This window comes from Typha latifolia, chromosome 13 (genome assembly GCF_019914945.1).
Source record: "Typha latifolia isolate L0001 chromosome 13, TyphaL0001v2, whole genome shotgun sequence".
NCBI lineage: Eukaryota > Viridiplantae > Streptophyta > Magnoliopsida > Poales > Typhaceae > Typha > Typha latifolia.
In genome coordinates, this window is record NC_133098.1 from 9,179,113 (window position 1) to 9,201,644 (window position 22,532).

Below are 22,532 nucleotides of genomic sequence, written 5' to 3' on the forward strand. Positions count from 1 at the left end.
AATAATTTCTCCCCCTTCACACCAAGAACTAAATCTAGCATCTATCTAGCCATTGGTGGGCTATCAAGCTAGGATCTAATTAACCTTCGGCCACTGTTTAGTTGATATCTTGAGATTTAACCGTCCGAATTCTATAATATTATATTCGTTGGAAAGCTCTCTCCAAGAGAAAAAATAGTTCCAAATTTTAAGAGGATCCATTGGTTAGATTGTTCGCAGATTCCCTTAGAAATTACATACTTCATCGAGTCTAGAACCGTTGCGGATCGGATTAGACTGATTCGTAACAGATTGAGAATTATAAACTTACAAAAAAATGAATATGGTCCACTACATAGTGTCTGTGAGGCCCTTCATTGAAGGTGGAGATTTATAATAAAAAAAAGTGGGAAATGGCAAAAGGATTAAATTCTAGAAAGATATCTTGGTTGGAGATTGTTCTTTAGCAACTATGTTTCTAAAGCTATTTGCTATTGCTTGGGATGAGAATGTTTATATTCATGAGATATAAGATGGAGTAGATTGGTACTTTCTATATAGAATTTTTTTTGGATATTAATATTACAGCAGGAGGAGAAGGTGAAGTAGATGCTCAATTGCGGTTTGAGTTAGATCAAGCAGTTGAAGATATTTTCTCAATGAATTCTTTGTACATATTTTTAAATAATTGCTAGTGAATTTCTAGAGTCATCCCTAATATGTGAAAGATAGGGAATCTAATGTAAACAAAGTCTTTCTTGTGGCTTGTTTGCAATAATCGTATGTTACGAACCGGCTTGATCCAATTCGTAGCGGTTCTACATGAGATTTGGGATCCGCGGGTGGAGGCACAGATTCCTAGGTATAGGATGGAGATGATAATGGAGTGGAGGCCGAGTAGTTGATGGAGGGGACTCAGCAATAGATGATGGTGGTGGTAGTTTGCAAATGTGGATGCGATAGATGATTGAAAGTTATGATTGGCCTACAACAATGGTAAAAATCGTACGGGGGTAGAAACGGTTACGATAAAGAGACGAAGGGGGAGAAATAGGCCTATCTTACGGGACTAGGGGGACCGATAGCAGAGGGAGATTAGAAGCTAGATAAGACTGTGCCAATGGAAGAGGTGGCGCTGATTTGTGAAGATGGAGGAGGGAGATGTAGAGGTCTGCGGCCTAGTTGAGAGAGATGACAGGACAAAAGCCAATTAATCTTTTATTCCAAACATGTCTAAGATACAAGCCATAAGGCCCTATTTATAGATATTAAATCAAAAAGTCTAAAGCAAATTTAATTAAACCAATCTTCATTATCTTCTTGGATTAACCCTTCATTTTGTTGCTGATAGATTCCAAATCTGGAGAAGTCGTGAATAAAAAAGTTGTGGTTAGATTCTGAATCTGGAAAAGTCGTAAATAAAAAAGTTGTGGTTCTAGAGGTTGGCGATCTTATCCAAGTGGTTTAATATTATTCTGGTATCTGTAGAATATTCTGCAAATATTTTCCTAAAGCTGCATAGAGCTAAATTTACTTAATTAAATAAAATTCTAACATACTAAAACTTTGACTAAACCACGTAAATAAATAAGATAACTAGACTTGATCTATCAAGCCTAATGTCTTTCAATGTGATCCGATCTAGTCCGAATCACATCATTGTATTCTCACTAGAGATATTTTGATTAAATGGTATTAGCCTGAGAATATGAGATGCAGCTTTTGCAATCAAAATGAGACTGGGAAACATCCATTCTTAAAATGCAGTTTTGTAAAGTAAATTTTAGTGTAAGGAAAGAAGATTTAGGGTCACTTTGCAATGCCTAAAACTATGACTGAAATATGGAAGGTTTAAAAATATCATGTAATGAATAAAGACTATACAAATATTTGAATGTTAATCTGGCTAAAAAGGAATAAGAAAACTTTTAATAACTCTAAGTTAAGATGCTCTATGAACTTATATACCATATTAATAAGTTGTTTGTCTATTCAGTAGGCCCCAAAAGGAAAGATGTTCAAAAGAAAGTTCAGCTTCAGATATATGATAGAAAAAAAAAGGAGACTACCAATGTTGAAGAATAACTTAGTGGAGTGTTAGTTTTTTTTTTATTACATTTTGATTTGGTATACATTTCTCTTTTTTTTTTCAGTGGATGTGTAATTGTTGATACTCTAGTTATATGTGTCATAGAGATGTGCTTTAGATGGGGGATGGTGATCTTCTATTGGTTGTGTGTTGATATGGTGATAGGTGTGAATTTGTACTGATATTATTGATCTCTTTTTGGTAGTTTTATTTTTGGGTGAAAAGAATAGAAGTTAAAAGAGCATATTATTAGCAACAATGAGTCTAAATAAGTGATGACTCAAGAGAATGAGTTGTCTATAACCTTCTAGATCCAAACTCTCTCTCTCTCTCTCTCTCTCTCTCTCTCTCTCTCTCTCTCTCTCTCTCTCTCTCTCTCTCTCTCTCTCTCTCTCTCTCTCTCTCTCTCTCTCTCTATATATATATATATATATATCCAAGCTCTTCAACATAATAGAGGGTTGAATCTTTGTTTCAACTCATTTTTGGATAAGAAAATTGGCAACTCATTTCAAGAAAAGATAAGAAGGCAAGGAAAAAAAAACAATCACAAAGGAAAGAGATAGATTTTATGTGGTTTATCAAATTAGAGCTATTTCCACGACGATCTCGTCGATTCTACTAAGTAGAAACCAAAAAGGATTATATAAAGAGAAAGTCATACCAACCTAAAACAAACAACTTCAAATTATTTCTCGTTATTCTCTCCCTAAAAAGTTCTCTATGTTTTAACAATGTTCTAGAGCATATACAACCCCTTAAAGATACAAATTTTATATACATATTTCAAAAAAAAAACTTACAATTACTTGTCAAGAGTTTTGAGTCTGTTCGAATGCCTTACAATGCCCAAGACTCGTTCTAATCTCGTTTGAATGCTTATAGAACACTTTATTCCCATTCAAATATTTCTCTCTAGATTAATTTCCATTCAAACTCTGAGTGGGTCATTCGAATGACTGAAAGGGTTATTTGAATGCCTAACTAAGATAAGCTTGATTTGTCTCTACACCTTAACAGTCTTCTAGCTCTTAGAAACTCAATTTGGGTCTACTACTCCATGTCAATTTTGCAGCAGAATTAGGGGTGAAAACATATCGAATTAAGTTTGACCAACCCACTACTCGATCTGGATCGGATCGGATACGGATAAAAAATTCCTATCCGATTTGAATCTGGATACAGATACAGATAGGGGTGTGGTAAAATATCTAGATCCTGATATGGATAGGGGTGTAGTAAAATATCTAGATCCTGATATGGATACGGGTATAGTTAATGTTATTAGATTCGAATAATGGATATCCATTTAATCGCTTATATAAATACCCAACCTTCTAAACCACTCTAGCCTTACCCTCTCCATCTCTCTTAATCGGTAGCTGCCTCCACCCCCAACTCTCTAAAATCTCTCCTCGCCATCACCGATCGCTGTCTTCGTCGCCATCACCTCTCCAGCCTCTCCGCCACCATCACCACTCCATCGCGGCGTCAACAAGCTTCCCCTCCTTCGGTCCTCCCTCCTCGAGCTCGACATCACCAAGCTTCGCCTCCTCCGGTCCTCCCTCCTCGATCTTAGCGCCACGAAGCTCTGCTTTTCTCCCTCCTCGAGCTCGCTATCACCAAGCGAGGGGGAGGAAGAGCATGATGAGGAAGAGGAGGAGATGATGGCATTTGTTGCTCTTGAGAGGTGGGATATGTTGGGTCTTGGCCAAGCCACGGTATGGACTTGTTTCAACTTCATCAATATGTATGACGATATGATCATTGTTTTGATCGAGGGTAGTTAACTCTATTTATGTTGGATTTTACTTCTGACTTAAGATTAATTTCTTGTGTTCTGTTTTACTATTTGGTTTATTTTTCTAATGTGGTATGTCTATTTCTGAAGTAGAACAGATTCTAGAGGAGTTCCACACAAGCAGCCATTCTTTTGTGGATGCCTCTAAAGATGGTAAGCAATATTCTATTTATATTGTTGCTTGAATCAGTATACTGCATTCTTGTTATGTTATTTTCTTTCAGCAAATCATATGATAATATCTCTATCAAAAGGGCATTTACTCATTATTATTTAAAATATTTGATGGATGACAATTTTAGAACATTATAGCAATCATATTAGGTTGTACATTTCTAAGTCATCAAATATTTGTCTAATTAGTGCTAATTCAGCATTGAAGCAATGACAAAGATTTATGCTAGATTGCTAATTTATTCAGGCGGTGGGTTTTATGACTTGGATTGATATTATTTTTATCAATATTGATGTTATATGTGAAACCGTAGAGGTGATGATGTAGTTCTCTTATTCCATCAGGTTGATTTTTCTGGCATGGCTGATGATGATTTTCTGAACAGAGTGGGCATAGAGAAGGGTATAAGGAAAGTGAGGTTGCTCTTCCAATATTGTTTGTTATGTTGAATTGTACAGTGCAAAAATCATACTGCTTGCTTAAACAGAGTATGTTTCTTAAGTTATATGCTTAGGTGATAATGATTGTCGCAGGGATTATTGAGAATGATCTGTTGTGTTATGATACGTGTAAATCTTCTTCCATCTTAACAAGCTCTATTTATGTTAGAAATTTTAAAAACAATCGTAGATGTAGTACCTTTTAACAATGTTTGAAGTTGGGTTTCTGATTTTAAAACAATTAACAGATTAGTGTTTTGCTTCTTGAGTATGTTTCAGATTACCTAATCAAAATGTCTTTTTATCAGCACTTTTGAAGATATTCTATTTGCAAGCACTTTTGTGTTAATTGTGTCTAAAATAAAGGTTATACTCTGTTTACGATCTGATATGTTTCAGTTTAAGGTCTGATTCATATCCGAAAATTATCCGATCTGTATTCAAAAATTATTCGTATCTGTTTGGTTATGATACAGTTTTAGATGCCGTCTAACATTTGTATCCGTATTCGAACTAAAAGTATGGATCCGAATATGATGTGAGTATTATTCAGTCCATATCCAATCCATTTTCACCCCTAAATAGAACCCATTATCAAACTGTCGATTGTTTAATGCCACTGGATAAATTATTTTTATCAAGGTCACCACCCATCTTGTCAACTTGTCATAATGGTTGCTCAATCTAGTGAGCTCCCTCAGGAACTTATACCTAGTTTGTGCACAACAGAGCAACCATATTATCAAAGCTCTTGAAAACATTATCCTACAACCATTATATGATGCAAATGAGACTATAGTTTGTTCATATGCCCTTAGTGCTCTAAATTTTCTAAACTCTTTTCGAGTAACTTTGTGGATCGACTTTGAGGACTGCTAGAACTATATTTGCATACTATTGGAGATCACCTCACAGTTTTAGACATATAGCATGCTGAATTACTTTCCGCTTATATTATTTATATCATATCTAGCATAACTAGTATGATTAACTTTGAAGGTTACAGAATCGATCACGGAAAGCAGTGCATCATGAGTTGAGCAAACAAGACCTTATAGATATAACTATGTGGATCGAGAAGCACTATGCATGTCTATGCTATAACTACTATAGTTACTAGTGATTAATTTTGATCTGAGTTTGAATTCTTATTTTTTTTTATCTATGTTTGGAGTTTTTTTACGTAAAAATCTTTATGTCTGCAATTATTTTTTTACGTTTTACTTTTTATATTTTATTATTGATAGTGTGTGGTAAATCTGATCTCTAGGACATTTATTATGTTTTTAGTGTTACCTAGCATCCAGATAACTAAACCCATGCGCACCCTAGTTCTAACGCCATGGATCATATTATTCATAAGTTTCAGTTACAAGCCCATAATGCCACAAAAGTTGTAAGATTTTTCACTTGGCAATTAAGTGAACAAAACCTTATATTGAATGTGTTAAAATAAAGAGCATGATATTGAGATTTTAAATTAAATTACATAAAGATTTTAAGTAGGCATTCAAACACACTTGCCCCAGACACAGAAGCCAATCTATGACATTCAAGTGGCCCATATGGGCGTTCAAATGCATCTACTTGAGAGATAATGGTAACTCGTGATGTAATGTCCCTACCTAACATGAGCACGTGCTTATGACATGCACAGTGTTACGAACTAGATCTGGACCGATCAGAACGTAAAAAAATTATAAAACTTTAAGTATTTGTAACCTTGTGAGTTAGAATTCTAATGATTTTAGTTTCACATAAATCGGAGGTCGGAATGAAAAGATATAAATAAAAGAGTAGAGTACAGACAGAAAAGGGCGGAATGGTAAAATAATCTGTCGAGTAATTAATAAGAGAACTTTTCATCTACCTGTGGAATTCAGCGGGTAATCTGTAAGTAGCTCTTGTATTTGCTACGATATTAGTGGTTGATTTAATCCTAGTAAATAGGATCCATGATTTTTACTTGGGTTTGGAATTTTTCACGTAAATCTGGTGTGTTTGCATTGCTTAGTATTTTCTAATTGGCTTTTACTATTAAGTCTTTCATGTAAAAGGTTGTCTCATTCATATTAGGGTTAGTCCTAGATATTTTTTTGTCAAGAATTATGTCATATTTATCTAGTAGCTCTAGTTGTGCCTTTCAGAGTAGGTTTAGTATGGAGTTCAGAGTTTAGACATCTCTAATTATGCTTCTTAGTAGGTCAAAATATAATATATATAGCACTTAATGATTTTTTTCCTTTCTAAGTCTTTAATTAATTAGAATAAATTAACATAATGATATTTTTTTAAGGAATCCAATTATTTTAGTGCCAATTATGATCTATTAAAGAATCTAGTGACATGATTATTATATTTGCAAAGTTTTCAATGGTAAATATATCAATGTACAATTTTAATTAAAGGTTGCATCACATTTGATGGGCATATGCTATTCCACTTAGTGTTATCTTAAAACTAAACTAATAAAAAGATAAAAGAATGTGTGAATATGATATGCAAATAAAATATATTTAAATATGTAAAGAGTACAATTTCTTTTATTTATAATTTACATAGTAGTCACTCTAAAGCTTCTAATGGAGGACTATTTAATTAGAGACACAACATCAATCATGATTTGAGTACTTCAACATGAATATTATTATCTTGGACTTTATTTCCATCATCAACTTTATCTAATGCTACAAGAACATCAACAACTATAATAATAGTAATAATAATAATGAGAGAAATTTGCATATAACATCCTGTCTTTTAATGAATTGTGGTTCGCACCCTATATTTTCACTATTTATAAATCGAGCCATATGATTTAGCAAATATGTGCACAAAAAAAAAACCCTACAGTTAGATCAGTTAGTTAAACTTAACTAAATCTACGAGTTAAGTTACCTAAATTTAAAAAAAAATTATGAAAATACTATCAACCAAGTTATTACTAGGAGCATTTTAGTGATTTTAAAAATAAAATATCTCTACTTAATAGAATATTCTGACGGTGTTAGCTTAAATCTGATCGAAGATAATACTTTCTTTCTCCTCGGTGCCACATTGATTGAGGAGGTTAATATACCACGAAAGAAAAAAGGGTCTAACTAAAGTTGGCTAGTTCGGGGGAGGTGAGGTCTAAGTGTGATTATCTTATCCTAAAGTAATATTTAAGATGTTCTAATACCAACTTGATCAATCATTGATGCTTAAATTATCCATAGATGCTCACCTTAAGAGAAGACTAACTCTCTATTATACTAGTCTAAAGCTCACTATCTTTGTATGAATACCCTAATATGCTATCCATGGCAACATCATTCATAAATCACCATTCAATGTAGCCAATGCCAAATTGACAACATCTTGTACATGCCAAATGGGCAAGTAGCAAGTTTATCTTTTTTTCATACTTAGATTTCTTGTGAGATATGGTGGAATTGACTCCTTTTTTATTTTCTTAATTCAACTTCTTGGATATCTTAGCCAAGTGGTAATATATTATCCCTTCTAAATCTCAAGTATATATAAAAAAAAAATTGAACTTTGAGATGATTAATTTGGAAGAGCTATATTCACAAGTATTTTTTTTAGAGTATATATGCATTCAAAGACTATCTATTTCTTTTCTTTTTTTTCAAGTAGCAAGTTTTTTTTTTAGAAAATAAAAATATCACTCTTTCAGGGCACCTAAAACCTAATAAGCGTCTCTGTTAGCAGGCTAACCGGTAAAATTATAACCAAAAATATTCTTAGAGTTATACCTAAATGGAGATTGAGAAATAGATTAAGATTTTACTAAGCATTCAAATAAAAATATCAGCAGCCAGAAATTACGAAAGTGATGCCTCTTTCAGGGCACCAAAAACCTGATAAGCGTCCCGTGTTAGCAGGCTAATCGGTAAAATTATAACCAAAAGAATTCTCAGAGTTATACCTAAATGCAGATTGAGAAATAGATTAAGATTTTACTAAGCATATAGTGTTTATACTACAAATGATGCAATAGAACATCATATTGCATGCCACCTATAGAGTGATATGTGATACCTACTTGGCCAAATCATGCAGTCTTACTCTTCTAATTAATATATCCAATTAATTACCATAGGTCAGTACAAAGATGGTTTAATATATATATATATATATATGGGGATCATTTAATTGTAGTTAAATAAAGAATTTGGCTCTTTTAGTTGACTTAGATTCATTATGAATTATATTACAAGTTCGTGCACAATTTCACTATCTTATTTTTCATCCAAATTTCACCGTTAGTTTTTCTAATAACTTTTGACCTAGTTTTATTTTTTTTATTTTATCTCGCGGAACTAATTCTGAGTTAAATGATATGAGTTCCTGCTGTAAACAAAGAGTTCAAGATTGATGCTTTAATTACATCTTAAACTTTCATAATTTTTCTAGAAATAATCACGCTTGCTTACGGTGCGATAAATTTTAGGCGAACTAGAGATTATTTTACACGTATATTAAAGAAAAAAATTAGAATAAAATTTTATGGCTTTGAGAGAAATTGAAAATATTAGTTCCTAATGAAATAGAACCAAATAAAAATTACTATTATTATTATTATTATTATTAATCTCAAAGTCATATTAGAGAAGTGAGACAAAGATAATTTTAAAAATAGACGAAAAATTTCTACTTTTAATTCTGTTCGGCCAGGTGGTTAGTAATTTAAATTTAATTGAGGGTGTTCTTTGGTATTTCCATTCCTCCATTTATTAAAAAAAAAGAGCTTTATTTATAATTTAATCCAAACACAAGGTTTTATTTATAATTCTCGTCTGCTATCTCTATACCACCACGTGGCGCATAATTACTTGGCGAATAAGCTGACTTCTCTCTTATAATTTGGTGTGGGGCCCACGTGGAAGATAAGATCTTATTAAAAATTTGCAATAAAAAAGAAAATGTTATCTCCCAAAACCTTTGCTATCCAATAGAGATACAAACGTTGACTATATAAGAAAATTAATAATAAAAATAATAAATCACCAACCACTTAAATCTATAATTAATTTTTATTAATAACTATAAGTTAAATTTTTATTTTAGTAGACGAAAAAAAGTATTTAAATAAGAATAATATTATTATTATTTTTTTAATTATTCAAAAAATGCTGGATATGGAGCTAATCCTTTTTGAATATAAAGATACAAATGCTCTAATTAAGCTTTAATTAATATATCAAACCACGTAGTCTAGGCGTGCGCGTACTTCGAACTAATTCATTATGTGGTCGAACTATTCCTTCAAGCCGACTACACCGCCGAGCTCCTAAGCCAAACCACCATCAACCAACAAATTCATCGACAATAATTATTTGAGATTAGATTTGATCCTATAACCTTCTTCTTATATAAGAAGAAGGCTACCTTGGTTAGTATTATTTCTCCATTTCAATTAACGTGATGAAATTTTAATTATTAGGGAGTCAATTATGCGTCCAGTCCACCCTGCATTTTAGCCGATGGGGTCCGACCACGCGTGGCCGTATAACATAAGCCTCCAACGGCGGGACCTACAGCCACGTCATCCGGTGAGCTTGTAGGGGTCCACCCATTGGTTGCCGTGGGGTCCGCCAAGTTGAACCAGTGCTGTGTTCTCAGGGAGTATATAAAGCTCGTGAAACCTTCACCTTTTCCCATCTCTCCCTCTCTCTCTCTTCTATCCATATCTTCCTACTAAATACTACTCTTATTAGAAAGAGAGAAAGAGAGAAAGAGAGAACGAGAGAAGGAGAAAGAGAAGAAGGAGGAGGAGATGGGAGGAGACAACGCACTTAGTCTCGAGGAGATCAAGAATGAGACGGTCGATCTGGTGAGTCTACTAATTTCCAGAACTAATTCCATCCTCTTTTAGATCTCGGAGAGAGAGAGAGAGAGAGAGAGAGAGAGAGCTTGATGGAGGAGTAATGGAGTATAGATATCACTCCATCTTCTTCCTATAGGGGTAGTTTTGTCATTTTAAAAAGAGCAATAGTTTGTTTATAAATTAAGGGGTATATAAGATATTTTATATATGCGACTAGATTAACCGGTAAGTAAACTAGAATTTAAGTATTTTTTTACTTCTTATCGTTATAAATCGTTTCCTTAATAATAATAGAATATATAGAGAAATTTATATACGACTTGTTTTTATTTTTTATAAAAGAATAGATAGCTAAGACAGTGAAATAAAATAAGACTAATTTACCCTTATAATTTAAAAGGGTGATTAGTACTTCCGGTTAATTTTATTTAGTATTATTTAATCTTAACCGTTAGATTAGGAGAGAGAAATTAGTAGTTCTTATTGAATCTGCTTCATTCTAACTGTAGATGTATATTTTTTTTTATTAGAATGCTAACTATGTATTTTACTCTTTATGTTAGATTTTTTTTTTTTGGATGGAGAAATAAAAAAACTAAAAGATGTCCTATTAAAAGCAATCTATTTCATGTAATCTGCTGACAAAGCTTAGATTTTTTTTAAGAGAAAATTAATGGCTAATGTTGGTATTTCCAGGAGAGGATTCCCATGGAGGAAGTGTTTGAGCAGTTGAAATGCACCAAAGAAGGACTCTCATCCGAGGAGGGAGCTCAAAGGGTTCAAATCTTTGGACTCAACAAACTAGAGGAGAAAAAGGTCTTTTCATCTATAAAATATTCCTATTATATATACATATATATATATATATATGAGTAAAAAATAATTATAGATGTAACATAATCTTAATACCTCCCTTGAATAATTTTTTTAATCTATTACTCTGCTTTAATTATTTTCTGATGCAGGAGAGCAAATTTCTCAAATTCTTAGGGTTCATGTGGAATCCACTGTCATGGGTTATGGAGATGGCGGCCATCATGGCCATCGCCTTGGCCAATGGTGGTGGGCAGCCACCGGATTGGCAGGACTTTGTGGGTATCATATGTTTATTGGTCATTAACTCTACCATCTCCTTCATTGAAGAGAACAACGCTGGCAATGCGGCAGCTGCTCTCATGGCCAATCTCGCCCCAAAGACAAAGGTGATCATAAATCATGCCTGTATTTTACTTATATTATGATTCACAATTCGTCTTTGATGATTTTGTAATCTAATTTTTTATTTTTTTTCCTATAATTTTTATTTAACACCCTTTGTTAACTTAGATGATAATAAATTTTTTTTTACTGTAATATATAAAATAATTTATAATTACCTAAACTACTTCTTTCTTCTTCATCCTCTTTTTCTGTTCTCGAAGGGAGGTATCCTCTTTTTCTGTTCTCGAAGGGGAGGAGTGAAAAGATGAGGAAAAGTGGTGGCACGGCGACCGTGGAGAGGTAGGTGGGAAAAATACTGAAGGGATATATAAAATGAGAGAGAATGGTGAGAGTATTTTAGTATTTGGTCAACGTTAGTACAAACATGAAAAAATGAGGTGTGATTCACAAAATAGATAAAATGCACGATGTAATTTGTAAAAATCCCATTTCTTACGGAGGCTATTTCAAATTCTCTCAAATGATCCTTTCAATTATTGTTATAAATTATTGGGCGTGATTTGAAAATTTTCTCTCTTTTTTTGGCTAAATTTATAAATAATACAGAAGGTAGGGTGTGAAAGGTAATAAACGCATCTCCTACGAAGTGGGTATTAGGAGTACTTACTTGTGTTCGTTCTTATTTGCAGGTGCTGAGAGACGGGCTGTGGAGCGAGCAGGAAGCTGCGATTCTGGTTCCGGGCGACATCATCAGCATCAAGCTCGGCGACATCGTCCCTGCCGATGCCCGCCTCCTCGAAGGCGACCCGCTGAAGATCGACCAGTCCGTGCTTACCGGCGAATCCCTCCCGGTCACCAAGAACCCTGGGGACGGGGTCTTCTCCGGGTCGACATGCAAGCAGGGCGAGATCGAGGCCGTGGTCATCGCCACCGGCGTCCACACGTTCTTCGGAAAGGCCGCCCACCTCGTCGACAGCACCAACCAAGTCGGCCACTTCCAGAAAGTCCTCACCGCCATCGGGAATTTCTGCATCTGCTCCATCGCCATCGGCATCATCGTCGAGATCATCGTCATGTTCCCGATCCAGCACCGCCCCTACCGCCGCGGGATCGACAACCTCTTGGTCCTCCTGATCGGAGGAATCCCAATCGCCATGCCCACCGTCTTGTCGGTCACCATGGCCATCGGATCCCACAAGCTCTCGCAGCAAGGGGCGATCACGAAGAGGATGACGGCCATTGAAGAGATGGCGGGGATGGACGTGCTCTGCAGCGATAAGACCGGGACGCTCACGCTTAACAAGCTCAGCGTTGATAAGAATCTCATCGAGGTTTTCACGAAAGGCGTCGATAAGGATCACGTCGTCTTGTTGGCCGCCAGGGCGTCGAGGACCGAGAACCAGGACGCCATCGATGCGGCGATGGTCGGGATGCTCGCAGATCCAAAGGAGGTACGAAATCCATGGTCCGCCAGCTTATAACTTTGCTAATTCAGACTAAGAATTATTACATTGGCTATGCCGATGACCTTTGATTAAAGAAAAAAAGAAAGAAAACACATAAGCTATCTTTTGGAGTGTTTTTACAATAGAAATTAGGAATATATTTAAATATGAGAGATAATGAGAAGAAAAAAAACTCATTCTAGTTACACCCGGTTTGGAATCATCAAATAGGTAGAATTCAATTGATTTGGATTTCTAATTTCATCAAATTTGGTATTTGGAACCATTAAGTTATGAGATTTCAATTTATTTCAGTGGATTTGGATGGATTTCAGTATATTTATTGAAATTTGATGGTTTGAGGTCAGATTTGGATGAAATTCATTTGCCACTTGAATTATTTCTTCCAAATCTCAAAAGTAACCCTTAATTTGTTACATTCTTTTTGAAGCTCATGCGTAAAATAGGTAAAAGGAACATATATTAAATATATACCTCATTCCAAACAGCAAGATTAGATAGATCTCTTTTCAGTTTCATTATTTTCTGAACAGCAGAATTCATTTCCAAGTAAAATTAATTGAATTCCATCTAGAATTGGTTCTAACCATGCCCTGAAACGAAGGCAATGACTATACAAAATTTGAAGGTTTCAATTTGTTTTCCCTCTTTGTTTCATTTCTTTTAATTTAACTATCTTTCTTAATTCTTGGATCAAGACACTCTATTTTGAAATTTAATTTTACGCTACCAATATAATTGCCCTCCTAGACCAAAATTCTAGCTCTCTACTGGCTCCATCCTTGTGTACCTAACTAGGTTGATGATCATATATTACTCAGGCAAGAGCCGGTATTACGGAAGTACATTTCTTTCCCTTCAACCCAGTGGATAAGAGGACAGCTCTGACTTACATTGATGCTGATGGAAGGTGGCATCGCGTAAGTAAAGGTGCTCCTGAGCAGGTATGCTAGTTGTTAAATATTATACTTGGATGCTAAAAATTATTTTTTGATTTGATTTCTGATTTTTCTTTTTCCTTACTGTGATTGAACAGATTATGAACCTTTGCAATTGCAAGGAGGATATTAAGAAGAAGGCTCACAGTGTGATTGACAAGTTTGCAGAACGGGGGCTTCGCTCGCTAGCTGTTGGAAGACAGGTTTGTGAATCCTATCCTTGCTTGTTCTCTTGTTTCTATGATCAATTCAAAGTTGTATTATTAATTCTACTTTGCTTTGTTTGATAGGAAGTCCCAGAGAAGAGCAAGGAAAGTGCAGGGGGGCCTTGGCAATTTGTTGGCTTGTTGCCCCTCTTTGATCCCCCAAGACATGATAGTGCTGAGACGATTCGCAGGGCATTAAATCTCGGTGTAAATGTTAAGATGATTACTGGTATATATTAAGCCTTCTTTGGTCTTTCCATGGCAACTATTTCCTTACTGATCACTTGATCTTTAATGTTGATGTCTTCCTTCAGGGGACCAACTTGCTATTGCTAAGGAGACAGGCCGAAGGCTTGGAATGGGAACAAACATGTATCCTTCCTCTTCATTGCTTGGCCAGAACAAGGATGCTTCTCTTGATGCACTTCCTGTCGACGAACTGATTGAGAAGGCTGATGGATTTGCAGGAGTCTTCCCAGGTGAGTTTTAGTTTATATAAATACCATTGACCAATAAATTTGGCATGCAAATTTTGTAATGATACTGAATGATCTTTAAATTGTCACAGAGCATAAGTATGAAATTGTGAGGAGGCTGCAGGAAAAGAAGCACATCTGTGGAATGACAGGTGACGGCGTGAACGATGCCCCTGCATTGAAGAAGGCTGATATAGGAATTGCAGTTGCTGATGCCACGGATGCGGCAAGAAGTGCTTCTGACATTGTTCTTACTGAGCCTGGGCTTAGTGTCATCATCAGTGCTGTCCTTACCAGCAGATGCATCTTCCAGCGGATGAAGAACTACACTGTATGTTTTGTTTAGAAATTCAATTTCATTTTCCTACAGCTTCTTCATGTCTAATTTCTCTTTGTGCCTTTTTGCTTACAGATTTATGCAGTTTCAATTACCATCCGTATTGTGGTAAGTACTATCTATACTATTTTGATCTGTTTGCTTGTGAGTATTTTGGTCTTTATGTACTTGTATTGACTGCAGCTTATTTTGAATGTTTTGCAGCTTGGCTTTATGCTTATTGCATTGATATGGAAATTTGATTTCTCACCTTTCATGGTTCTAATCATTGCCATCCTTAATGATGGTGAGTCATCATATGATTATTGTTACTCATATAATGTCTGAAACTATCTGGTACACTGTCCGGACAATTTCTTCGTGCTCTTGTGCATAACTTACATACTTGGAATTCAAAGTGCAGGCACAATCATGACAATCTCAAAAGATAGAGTGAAACCATCGCCACTACCTGATAGCTGGAAACTGAAAGAAATTTTTGCTACTGGTGTTATTCTAGGCAGTTACCTGGCTTTGATGACTGTCATCTTCTTCTGGGCTATGAAAGAGACTGACTTCTTCTCGGTGAGCATTCTTCATCCCATTATACAATCATGATCAGGATGATTTTTCAGCAAATCACAGCCTGAGCTACTAAATTTTGTTCATTTGGTTGCATTTTGTCAACTGGTTAATTCCATTCCATCCCTTACTATAAATTAGAGTAGGATATTTAGAATTCTATTTCAGTTCAGTGCAATTATACCTACAACCTCTCATATTTGATGTCTTTGCACAGAACAAATTTAATGTAAGGTCACTGCGGAACAGCGATCACGAAATGATGTCCGCTCTTTACCTGCAAGTCAGCATTGTGAGCCAGGCTCTTATTTTCGTCACTCGGTCTCGCAGTTGGTCCTTTGTTGAACGCCCTGGGCTCCTTCTAGTCAGCGCATTCATAATCGCTCAACTTGTAAGTTCTTCACTTACATTTAGTCAATTATCTCTAATATCCATGTAGAACCATATGTTATCTATCTGTTGAAAGACATCAAGATCACTAACTACTGCATATAATTTCTGCAAGTATTGCAAAAAGAAAGCTAGTGAAAAAGAGCAAATTGTTCTGTCCTACTTCATTCTAAGGGCTTTCTATATGCTTGTTAATTTCTCCTCTTAAGATAGTTGTGAGAAATGAGTAGTTGAGGAAACTGGTACTTTTTTTTGGCATGCAGGTTGCGACTCTCATAGCAATCTATGCAAACTGGGGATTTGCGAAAATTAAAGGCATTGGTTGGGGATGGGCTGGAGTTATATGGCTTTACAGCATTATTTTCTTCTTCCCACTCGACTGGATAAAATTTGGCACTCGCTACGCCCTAAGTGGAAGGGCATGGGATAACCTCTTGCAGAGCAGGGTAAGACAAATCTCTATACATTTATCTAATTACTTGACTATTAATCTATCATCTATGTTCTGGTGCCATTTTTGGTTTCTTTTTGTGATGCTGATATCTTTGAAATTTGTAGATTGCCTTTACTACCAAGAAGGATTATGGTAGAGAAGAAAGGGAAGCTCAATGGGCTCTAGCACAGAGAACACTTCATGGTCTCCAACCTCCTGAGACTACTGCACTCTTCTCCGACAAGAGCAGCTACCGTGAGCTCTCTGAAATTGCTGAGCAGGCCAAACGGCGAGCTGAGGTTGCGAGGTTAGTAACCCTAAATTTACACTCAATTTTATTATGCATACAATTAAAGGGGCGTCCTCCTTATCTCCATTATTGATGATACTGTCTCTATTAGTCAAAACAATGACCAACAAGTTACTTAGTATTCAAAATTGAACTTTCCAATTTGATTTTTTTTTCTCACATTTGCCATAACACTATTTACAAAATGGAATATATTCTTAATTCTCTAGTGAAAATTTCGCAGGCTAAGAGAGCTGCACACTCTAAAGGGCCATGTGGAATCAGTAGTTAAGCTGAAGGGGCTTGACATTGAAACAATCCAGCAACATTACACGGTGTAATAGCAAATCAAATAGAGGAGAGATCGGGATTATTTATTGGCAACAAAGGGAAGTAGCACTGATAAAGATATTGAAGAGCAAGTAGAGGGGGTTGCCTTTAATGCATAATAGTAGTAAGTGCATTATGTTCAATGGAAATAAGGCAGTATGTCCTATATATATATATGCATGTATGTCACTGATGTGGCTTTTGTCATTTTCTTTTCCCCTAATGGTGAGTATGGTGAATGCTCAATGGAAATAAGCAAACTTCTCTGTTGGATTCAGCTCCCATATGATGAAAAATGAGGGATTCAAATAATAGACTAAGATTGAGATAAAACAAACATATCTGAAGCAAGTAAAACCTTTCCTGACTAATGTTAGAATTGTTATTTGTAGTCGTATTGTGATGTATATCTATTCATATATCATTTACTGCTTGCTTGTTTATACATTCATTAATTTATTTGTCATAGAAATTCATGCTTCATGTATTGTATGCTTAGTTTGATTATGTTGATCATGCCATAATATTATGATGATAAACACAATATTATGATGCTTCATGAGTACGAATTATTGAGTTGTCAAATTGTTAGATCGAGTAGAGTGTATATTTAATACTTTCTCTATATATTTTTAATGTGGAGCTTTGGAGTTTTTGACCAAATTAGCTATGTTCCAATTTATTTTTACCGAAGTATACTACCTCTCAAACTAATTACCAAATGGGATCTAATTTACTACGGCTCTATAAAAACGTTGAATTAATCAGCATATAGTTCAACGTTTTATTTTTAAGCAAAAATATGAATTAGTTCGGCATTTTTTTCTTGTCCTAAAATGCTAATTAATTTAGCATTTTATGTATATAAATATTTTTAACTTAATCTTTCAGCAGTTAAGGAAAAAATTATCTAATGATAAAAACATTGAACTTATTAGCATTTTTATTAGGACTATAGTAAATTAGATCTCATGAAAGAGTTTAGATATTTGTTGTTTTTTATTAGACATCTCCTATAATGATAGTTGATCAAAAAGAAATAGTGAAACCTACAGATAAGTGCAATAAATATGATTATGAACTGTGGCTGGAATAGTAAGACTATTAATGCAATTCTTTTTGGTGCCACTCTTGATGAATTTCATCAAATATGTACATGTGAAGTTGCTAAGGATACTTGGGATATCCTATTGCCGTCGAGCTATGGTAGGTTTTGGGTGGAGATGGTAGTGGCGGTTTGATGATGGAATTAATAGAGATGGTAATGGTGTGGGGGTAGATTTGTGATTTAGAAAGAAAGAATGAGGAGAAAATTGTTGACCCGAAAGAAGGAGGGGGATCAACGAATGAGGAGGGAGGAGCTAGCCAACCGCTAGGGTCTAAGAGGGAGTTAAAGATGGCCAGCCCTATTGGACTAGAGGGATCGAAAGTCGAGAAGGAAGGGAAAGACATCGGCTTGACGGCATCGGCCTTGGATCAAAGAAGAAGATTGGGAGAGATAAGAAGAAAGCTATACGTAGAAAATATCAATATTCTTCCATAATTCTATAAAGTGAATGTGTTCCACATATTTAGAGGCTAGCCACAAATTAAAAAATATTCAAATAACCCTAATACGAAATGATCTCGGCGTCAGGTGTTCGAAAGTCATTTGGACAGTGTTCAAATGTCATTGAATGAAGATAATGACTGCTTGATAAAGACTGTTTCTCAAGTTAGGGAGTTCGAGCGTAGTTAGAACTATTAATTTGTCTCTCCTAATCCAATAGTTGAGATTAAACAATACTAAATAAAATTAATCGAAAGTATTAGTCATATGAACCGGAAAAACTAATCATCATTTTAAATAGTAAGGGTTAAAGTCCTGTTTCATTTCTCTCTCTTAGCTTTTATAAGGATAAGCGATAAAAAATATATTTAAATTCTAGTTTACTTACCGCTGATTAATCTAGTCACATATGTAAAATATCTTATATACCCCTTAATTTATCAAGGGATGAAAATTCTCTTTAATAATTAATTGATTTGTATCAAATTTGGATTACTACTATGAAATAATGTTTCATTTATTAAACCACTATCATACAAGTGACCAAGGTCTACACAAGATCCATAAGTTAATTCATACTATAAAATATCAAAATATATAACAGCGAAATTTGCAAAGAAAAATACTTTAACATTTCGAATAAGAATTATGTTTAAGATTTGCTCAGTTCAATTTTTGTGTGGAGGAATAGGGAGGTTCTATTTATAGAAACAAGAAACACAAGCTATGCCTAAATGAAAACCTTAAGTAAGTACATAAAACGAAAATATCAAACCCAAACTATACCTAATTTGTGGAAGAGAAGAGAGAGAGGAGATAGAAATCTAATTTGCCCAAGGAGAAAGAAGCAATCATAATCATATTGTGTCATAAAAATGAGGAAGACTAAAGAAGATAAAAAAAAATAAAGATGGTATTTTAGTTATTTTAAAGAAAAATATTTAAATTTAGAGAAATATTATTAAAGTTCATATCTAACCTAAGATATATCTTACAGGTATTCGCAATGATTTTAAATCAATGACTTTAATTTATAAATAGTAAAAATATAGGGATATAAACTGAAATTTTATTTAAAAAAATAAGAAGGTGTTATATGCAAATATCCCTTAAAAATAATATAATTATATGAAAAGCATAGTTAAAAATAAAACTTCTCTTCCATTCTTCTGTCCCAACTTCGACTCTGTCGTCGTAGAGGAGCAAAACGCCATGACATGGTGCACTTCCCCCAATCCCTCATCCCCATCCCCCGACCATTCTTCTACTCCCCTCTTCCTCTCCCTCTCCTCCCTTTCCCCACCCTCACCTCCCTTCTTTTCTCCGCCATCTCCTCCGCCTCCTCCCTCCCTCACCTCAAGCAAGCCCACGCCCTCCTCCTCCGCCTCGGCCTCCACGGCAGCTCCTTCCTCGTCTCCAAGCTCCTCCGCCGCCTCTCCTCTCTCCGCCATCCATTCCTCCATCCTTACCCTTTCCTCCTCTTCTCCTCTGTCCCCGACCCCAACCCCTTCCTCTTCACTACCCTCATCCGCGCCTTCTCCCTCCTCGGCCCCCACCGCCACCTCGCCTTCCACTACTTCTCCCTCATGCGCCGCCTCGACCCACCCCTCTCTCCCCTTCCCTTCACCTTTTCCGCCCTCCTTAAGTCCTCCGCCGCCTCCTGCGATCTTGAAACTGGCACCCAAGTCCACGCGCAGGCCATCGTACTTGGTGGCTTCGACGCCCATCTCTTCGTCCAGAACACTCTTATTTCTTTGTATGTTGAGTGCTCCGATCTGGATTCTGCCAGGAAGGTGTTTGACGGAATGCTCGTGAGGGACGTCGTGTCTTGGACTTCGTTGATTGTTGCTTATTCCAAAAATTCTGATATGGGTTCTGCTGAGGGGCTGTTTGTGAGGTCTCCCATGAAGGATTTGGTGGCATGGACTGCAATGGTCAGTGGGTACGCGCAGAATGCGATGCCCAAGGAGGCATTGGAGACCTTCGATCGGATGACGGAGGCAGGCGTTGGGATTGATGAGGTCGCATTGATTGGGGCTGTCTCAGCATGTGCGCAGCTGGGTGCTGTGAAACGCGCTGTGTGGATCCAGGGGATAGCAGATAGGCATGGGTTTGGAAAGAATGTGGTGGTGGGGTCAGCGATGGTGGATATGTACGCAAAATGTGGGCTCATCGATGAAGCCTGGAAGGTGTTTGATCAAACGGAGGAGAGAAATGTTTATACATATAGCTCAATGATCGTGGGACTTGCATCACACGGGAGAGCTCGTGAGGCAATTGCATTGTTTAGTGACATGGTTGAGCATACAAATGTGAAGCCAAACAGGGTGACGTTTATCGGAGTCCTAGCAGCTTGCAGCCATTCAGGGATGGTGGAGGAGGGACGGTTCTACTTTGCCCAAATGTGGGACAAGTATGGGATAGTTCAATCTGCAGATCATTATGCATGCATGGTGGATTTGCTTGGCCGGGCCGGGCTGGTCGAAGAAGCTCTTGAACTTGTGAGGTCAATGACTGCGGAACCTCATGGTGGCGTGTGGGGTGCATTGCTTGGTTCCTGTCGGATCCATGGGAAGACTGAAATAGCTGAAATTGCCGCAGACCAGCTTTTTAAGCTGGAACCCCATGGCATTGGGAACTATGTGTTGCTCTCGAACATATATGCATCGGCAGGGATGTGGGATGAAGTGTCACATGTTAGGAAATTGATGAGGGGGAAGGGGTTGAGGAAGAATCCAGCTGCAAGCTGGGTAGAAAGTAAGGATGGGTTAGTCCATGAGTTCTTTGCAGGAGACAGCTCCCATCCGAGGTCGCAAGAGATAAAAGAAGCATTGGAGGAGTTAATTAGGAAGTTGAAGCTAGTGGGCTATGTGCCAGTCTTAAGTTCAGTCGTTTATGATGTTAGTGATGATGATAAGGAAAGGCTGCTGAAGGGTCATAGCGAGAAGCTGGCATTGGCATTCGGGTTACTGACGACTGGTGTTGGAATTACAATTAGGATTGTTAAGAACCTAAGGATTTGTGAGGACTGTCATCTGGTTATGTGCCTTGCATCAAAGGTCGAGAACATTGACATTGTTGTCAGGGACAATATGAGGTTCCACCATTTCAAAAATGGGGAATGCTCCTGTGGGGAGTTTTGGTGAAAGAAGAAGGGGAACTGTGACGAGTTCAGCGTGACTATAACCATTTGGGCCGAAGCATAGGCGGTTGCACTTATGGTTGAAGTGGAATTAAAGAAAGAATAATGCTAACAGTGAAGTAAACTTCAGCTGGGATACAACTTAATTTTTGCCTTGTAGGTATTACCTCCATCTTCTTTCATGAGGAAAGTTCAGGGCGAAAGGGAATTAGCTATTGAAACATTATGCAACTCAGTAGGGGAGACTGTCTCAGTGGTCACATCTGTGAAGAGTAATGGAAAATGGGATTGCTGAAAATTTTTGGTACAATAAGCTATCTCCATAGGAATGATAAGCGGGAGAGTAAATTGAAGATGGAGCTCCACCCTTAGAACTGCCAGAGTGTTGTATTCTTCTTCATGTATTCACTGATGAAGTAGACATCAAGGTGAAGTTAAAATGGAGAGTTGAAGCTCAGAAGTCAGAAGAGGCGAACTATAGAGCACTGTAGCTAGTTACACATCAAAGAGCTTCTCCTGAAAGAATGAGCTGTTCATCTCGTTTGAGTTTATGCTAATATTGACAAAGTTGATAGTAAACTTATGTGGGTACTACTTCTGTAGAGTTTCTTCAAGCAGAGTCTAAAGTAAGGCAACTTGAGTTATAAAATTGGTCGTTTGGTTCAAGTTTCTTCAAGCAGAGTCTAAGTTTCAAAATTCTTTGTTTGATTTTGTTCATTCATTTTATACTGGGAGCTTAACAACCCTTGAACTAATGATTATGGTTCCATTTTCTTGATTGTAAGTTTTTGTTTTGCTTAATGAAATGCTTCTTGACTTATCTCGCTTTGTTGGGGCTTGGCTAGTTGAGTTGTTAATATATTGAAGGATAATCAATTACATCTAAAACTTTTGAACTGTTGTTCATCTTCACATAGATTCTCTCATTTATTTTTTG

The 22,532-nt window shown here is 36.3% G+C and overlaps 3 protein-coding genes across 3 annotated transcripts; all 3 read left to right on the forward strand.

Annotated features, from left to right (window-relative positions):
- Positions 1-3,291: 3,291 nt before the first annotated feature.
- On the forward strand, positions 3,292-4,668 carry LOC140800202 (uncharacterized). The gene is made up of 4 exons (XM_073154873.1): positions 3,292-3,337; positions 3,527-3,789; positions 3,968-4,022; positions 4,389-4,668. Exons 1-4 carry the CDS (start codon positions 3,292-3,294, stop codon positions 4,391-4,393), a joined length of 369 nt encoding a protein of 122 aa, XP_073010974.1. The 3' UTR covers positions 4,394-4,668.
- A 5,481-nt stretch (positions 4,669-10,149) lies between these two features.
- On the forward strand, positions 10,150-17,241 carry LOC140799998 (plasma membrane ATPase-like). Its single transcript, XM_073154610.1, has 16 exons — positions 10,150-10,323; positions 11,014-11,133; positions 11,283-11,519; positions 12,168-12,929; positions 13,766-13,888; positions 13,981-14,085; positions 14,173-14,317; positions 14,403-14,567; positions 14,657-14,895; positions 14,977-15,009; positions 15,106-15,187; positions 15,305-15,465; positions 15,680-15,853; positions 16,116-16,298; positions 16,411-16,592; positions 16,819-17,241. Exons 1-16 carry the CDS (start codon positions 10,267-10,269, stop codon positions 16,913-16,915), a joined length of 2,865 nt encoding a protein of 954 aa, XP_073010711.1. The 5' UTR covers positions 10,150-10,266; the 3' UTR covers positions 16,916-17,241.
- A 1,310-nt stretch (positions 17,242-18,551) lies between these two features.
- On the forward strand, positions 18,552-22,415 carry LOC140799934 (pentatricopeptide repeat-containing protein At5g44230). Its single transcript, XM_073154495.1, has one exon. It carries the CDS (start codon positions 19,671-19,673, stop codon positions 21,597-21,599), a length of 1,929 nt encoding a protein of 642 aa, XP_073010596.1. The 5' UTR covers positions 18,552-19,670; the 3' UTR covers positions 21,600-22,415.
- Positions 22,416-22,532: the final 117 nt, after the last annotated feature.

Coding starts and splice junctions, on each gene's coding strand:
- LOC140799934 (XM_073154495.1), top strand. CDS start 19,671: ATGGTGCACTTCCCCCAATCCCTCATCCCCATCCCCCGACCATTCTTC.
- LOC140800202 (XM_073154873.1), top strand. CDS start 3,292: ATGGATAGGGGTGTAGTAAAATATCTAGATCCTGATATGGATACGG. Junction 3,338..3,526: donor AGATCCTGATATGGATACGG/GTATAGTTAATG, acceptor TCACCTCTCCAG/CCTCTCCGCCACCATCACCA. Junction 3,790..3,967: donor TGGGTCTTGGCCAAGCCACG/GTATGGACTTGT, acceptor GAAGTAGAACAG/ATTCTAGAGGAGTTCCACAC.
- LOC140799998 (XM_073154610.1), top strand. CDS start 10,267: ATGGGAGGAGACAACGCACTTAGTCTCGAGGAGATCAAGAATGAGACG. Junction 15,466..15,679: donor AAGAGACTGACTTCTTCTCG/GTGAGCATTCTT, acceptor GTCTTTGCACAG/AACAAATTTAATGTAAGGTC. Junction 16,593..16,818: donor CGGCGAGCTGAGGTTGCGAG/GTTAGTAACCCT, acceptor AAAATTTCGCAG/GCTAAGAGAGCTGCACACTC.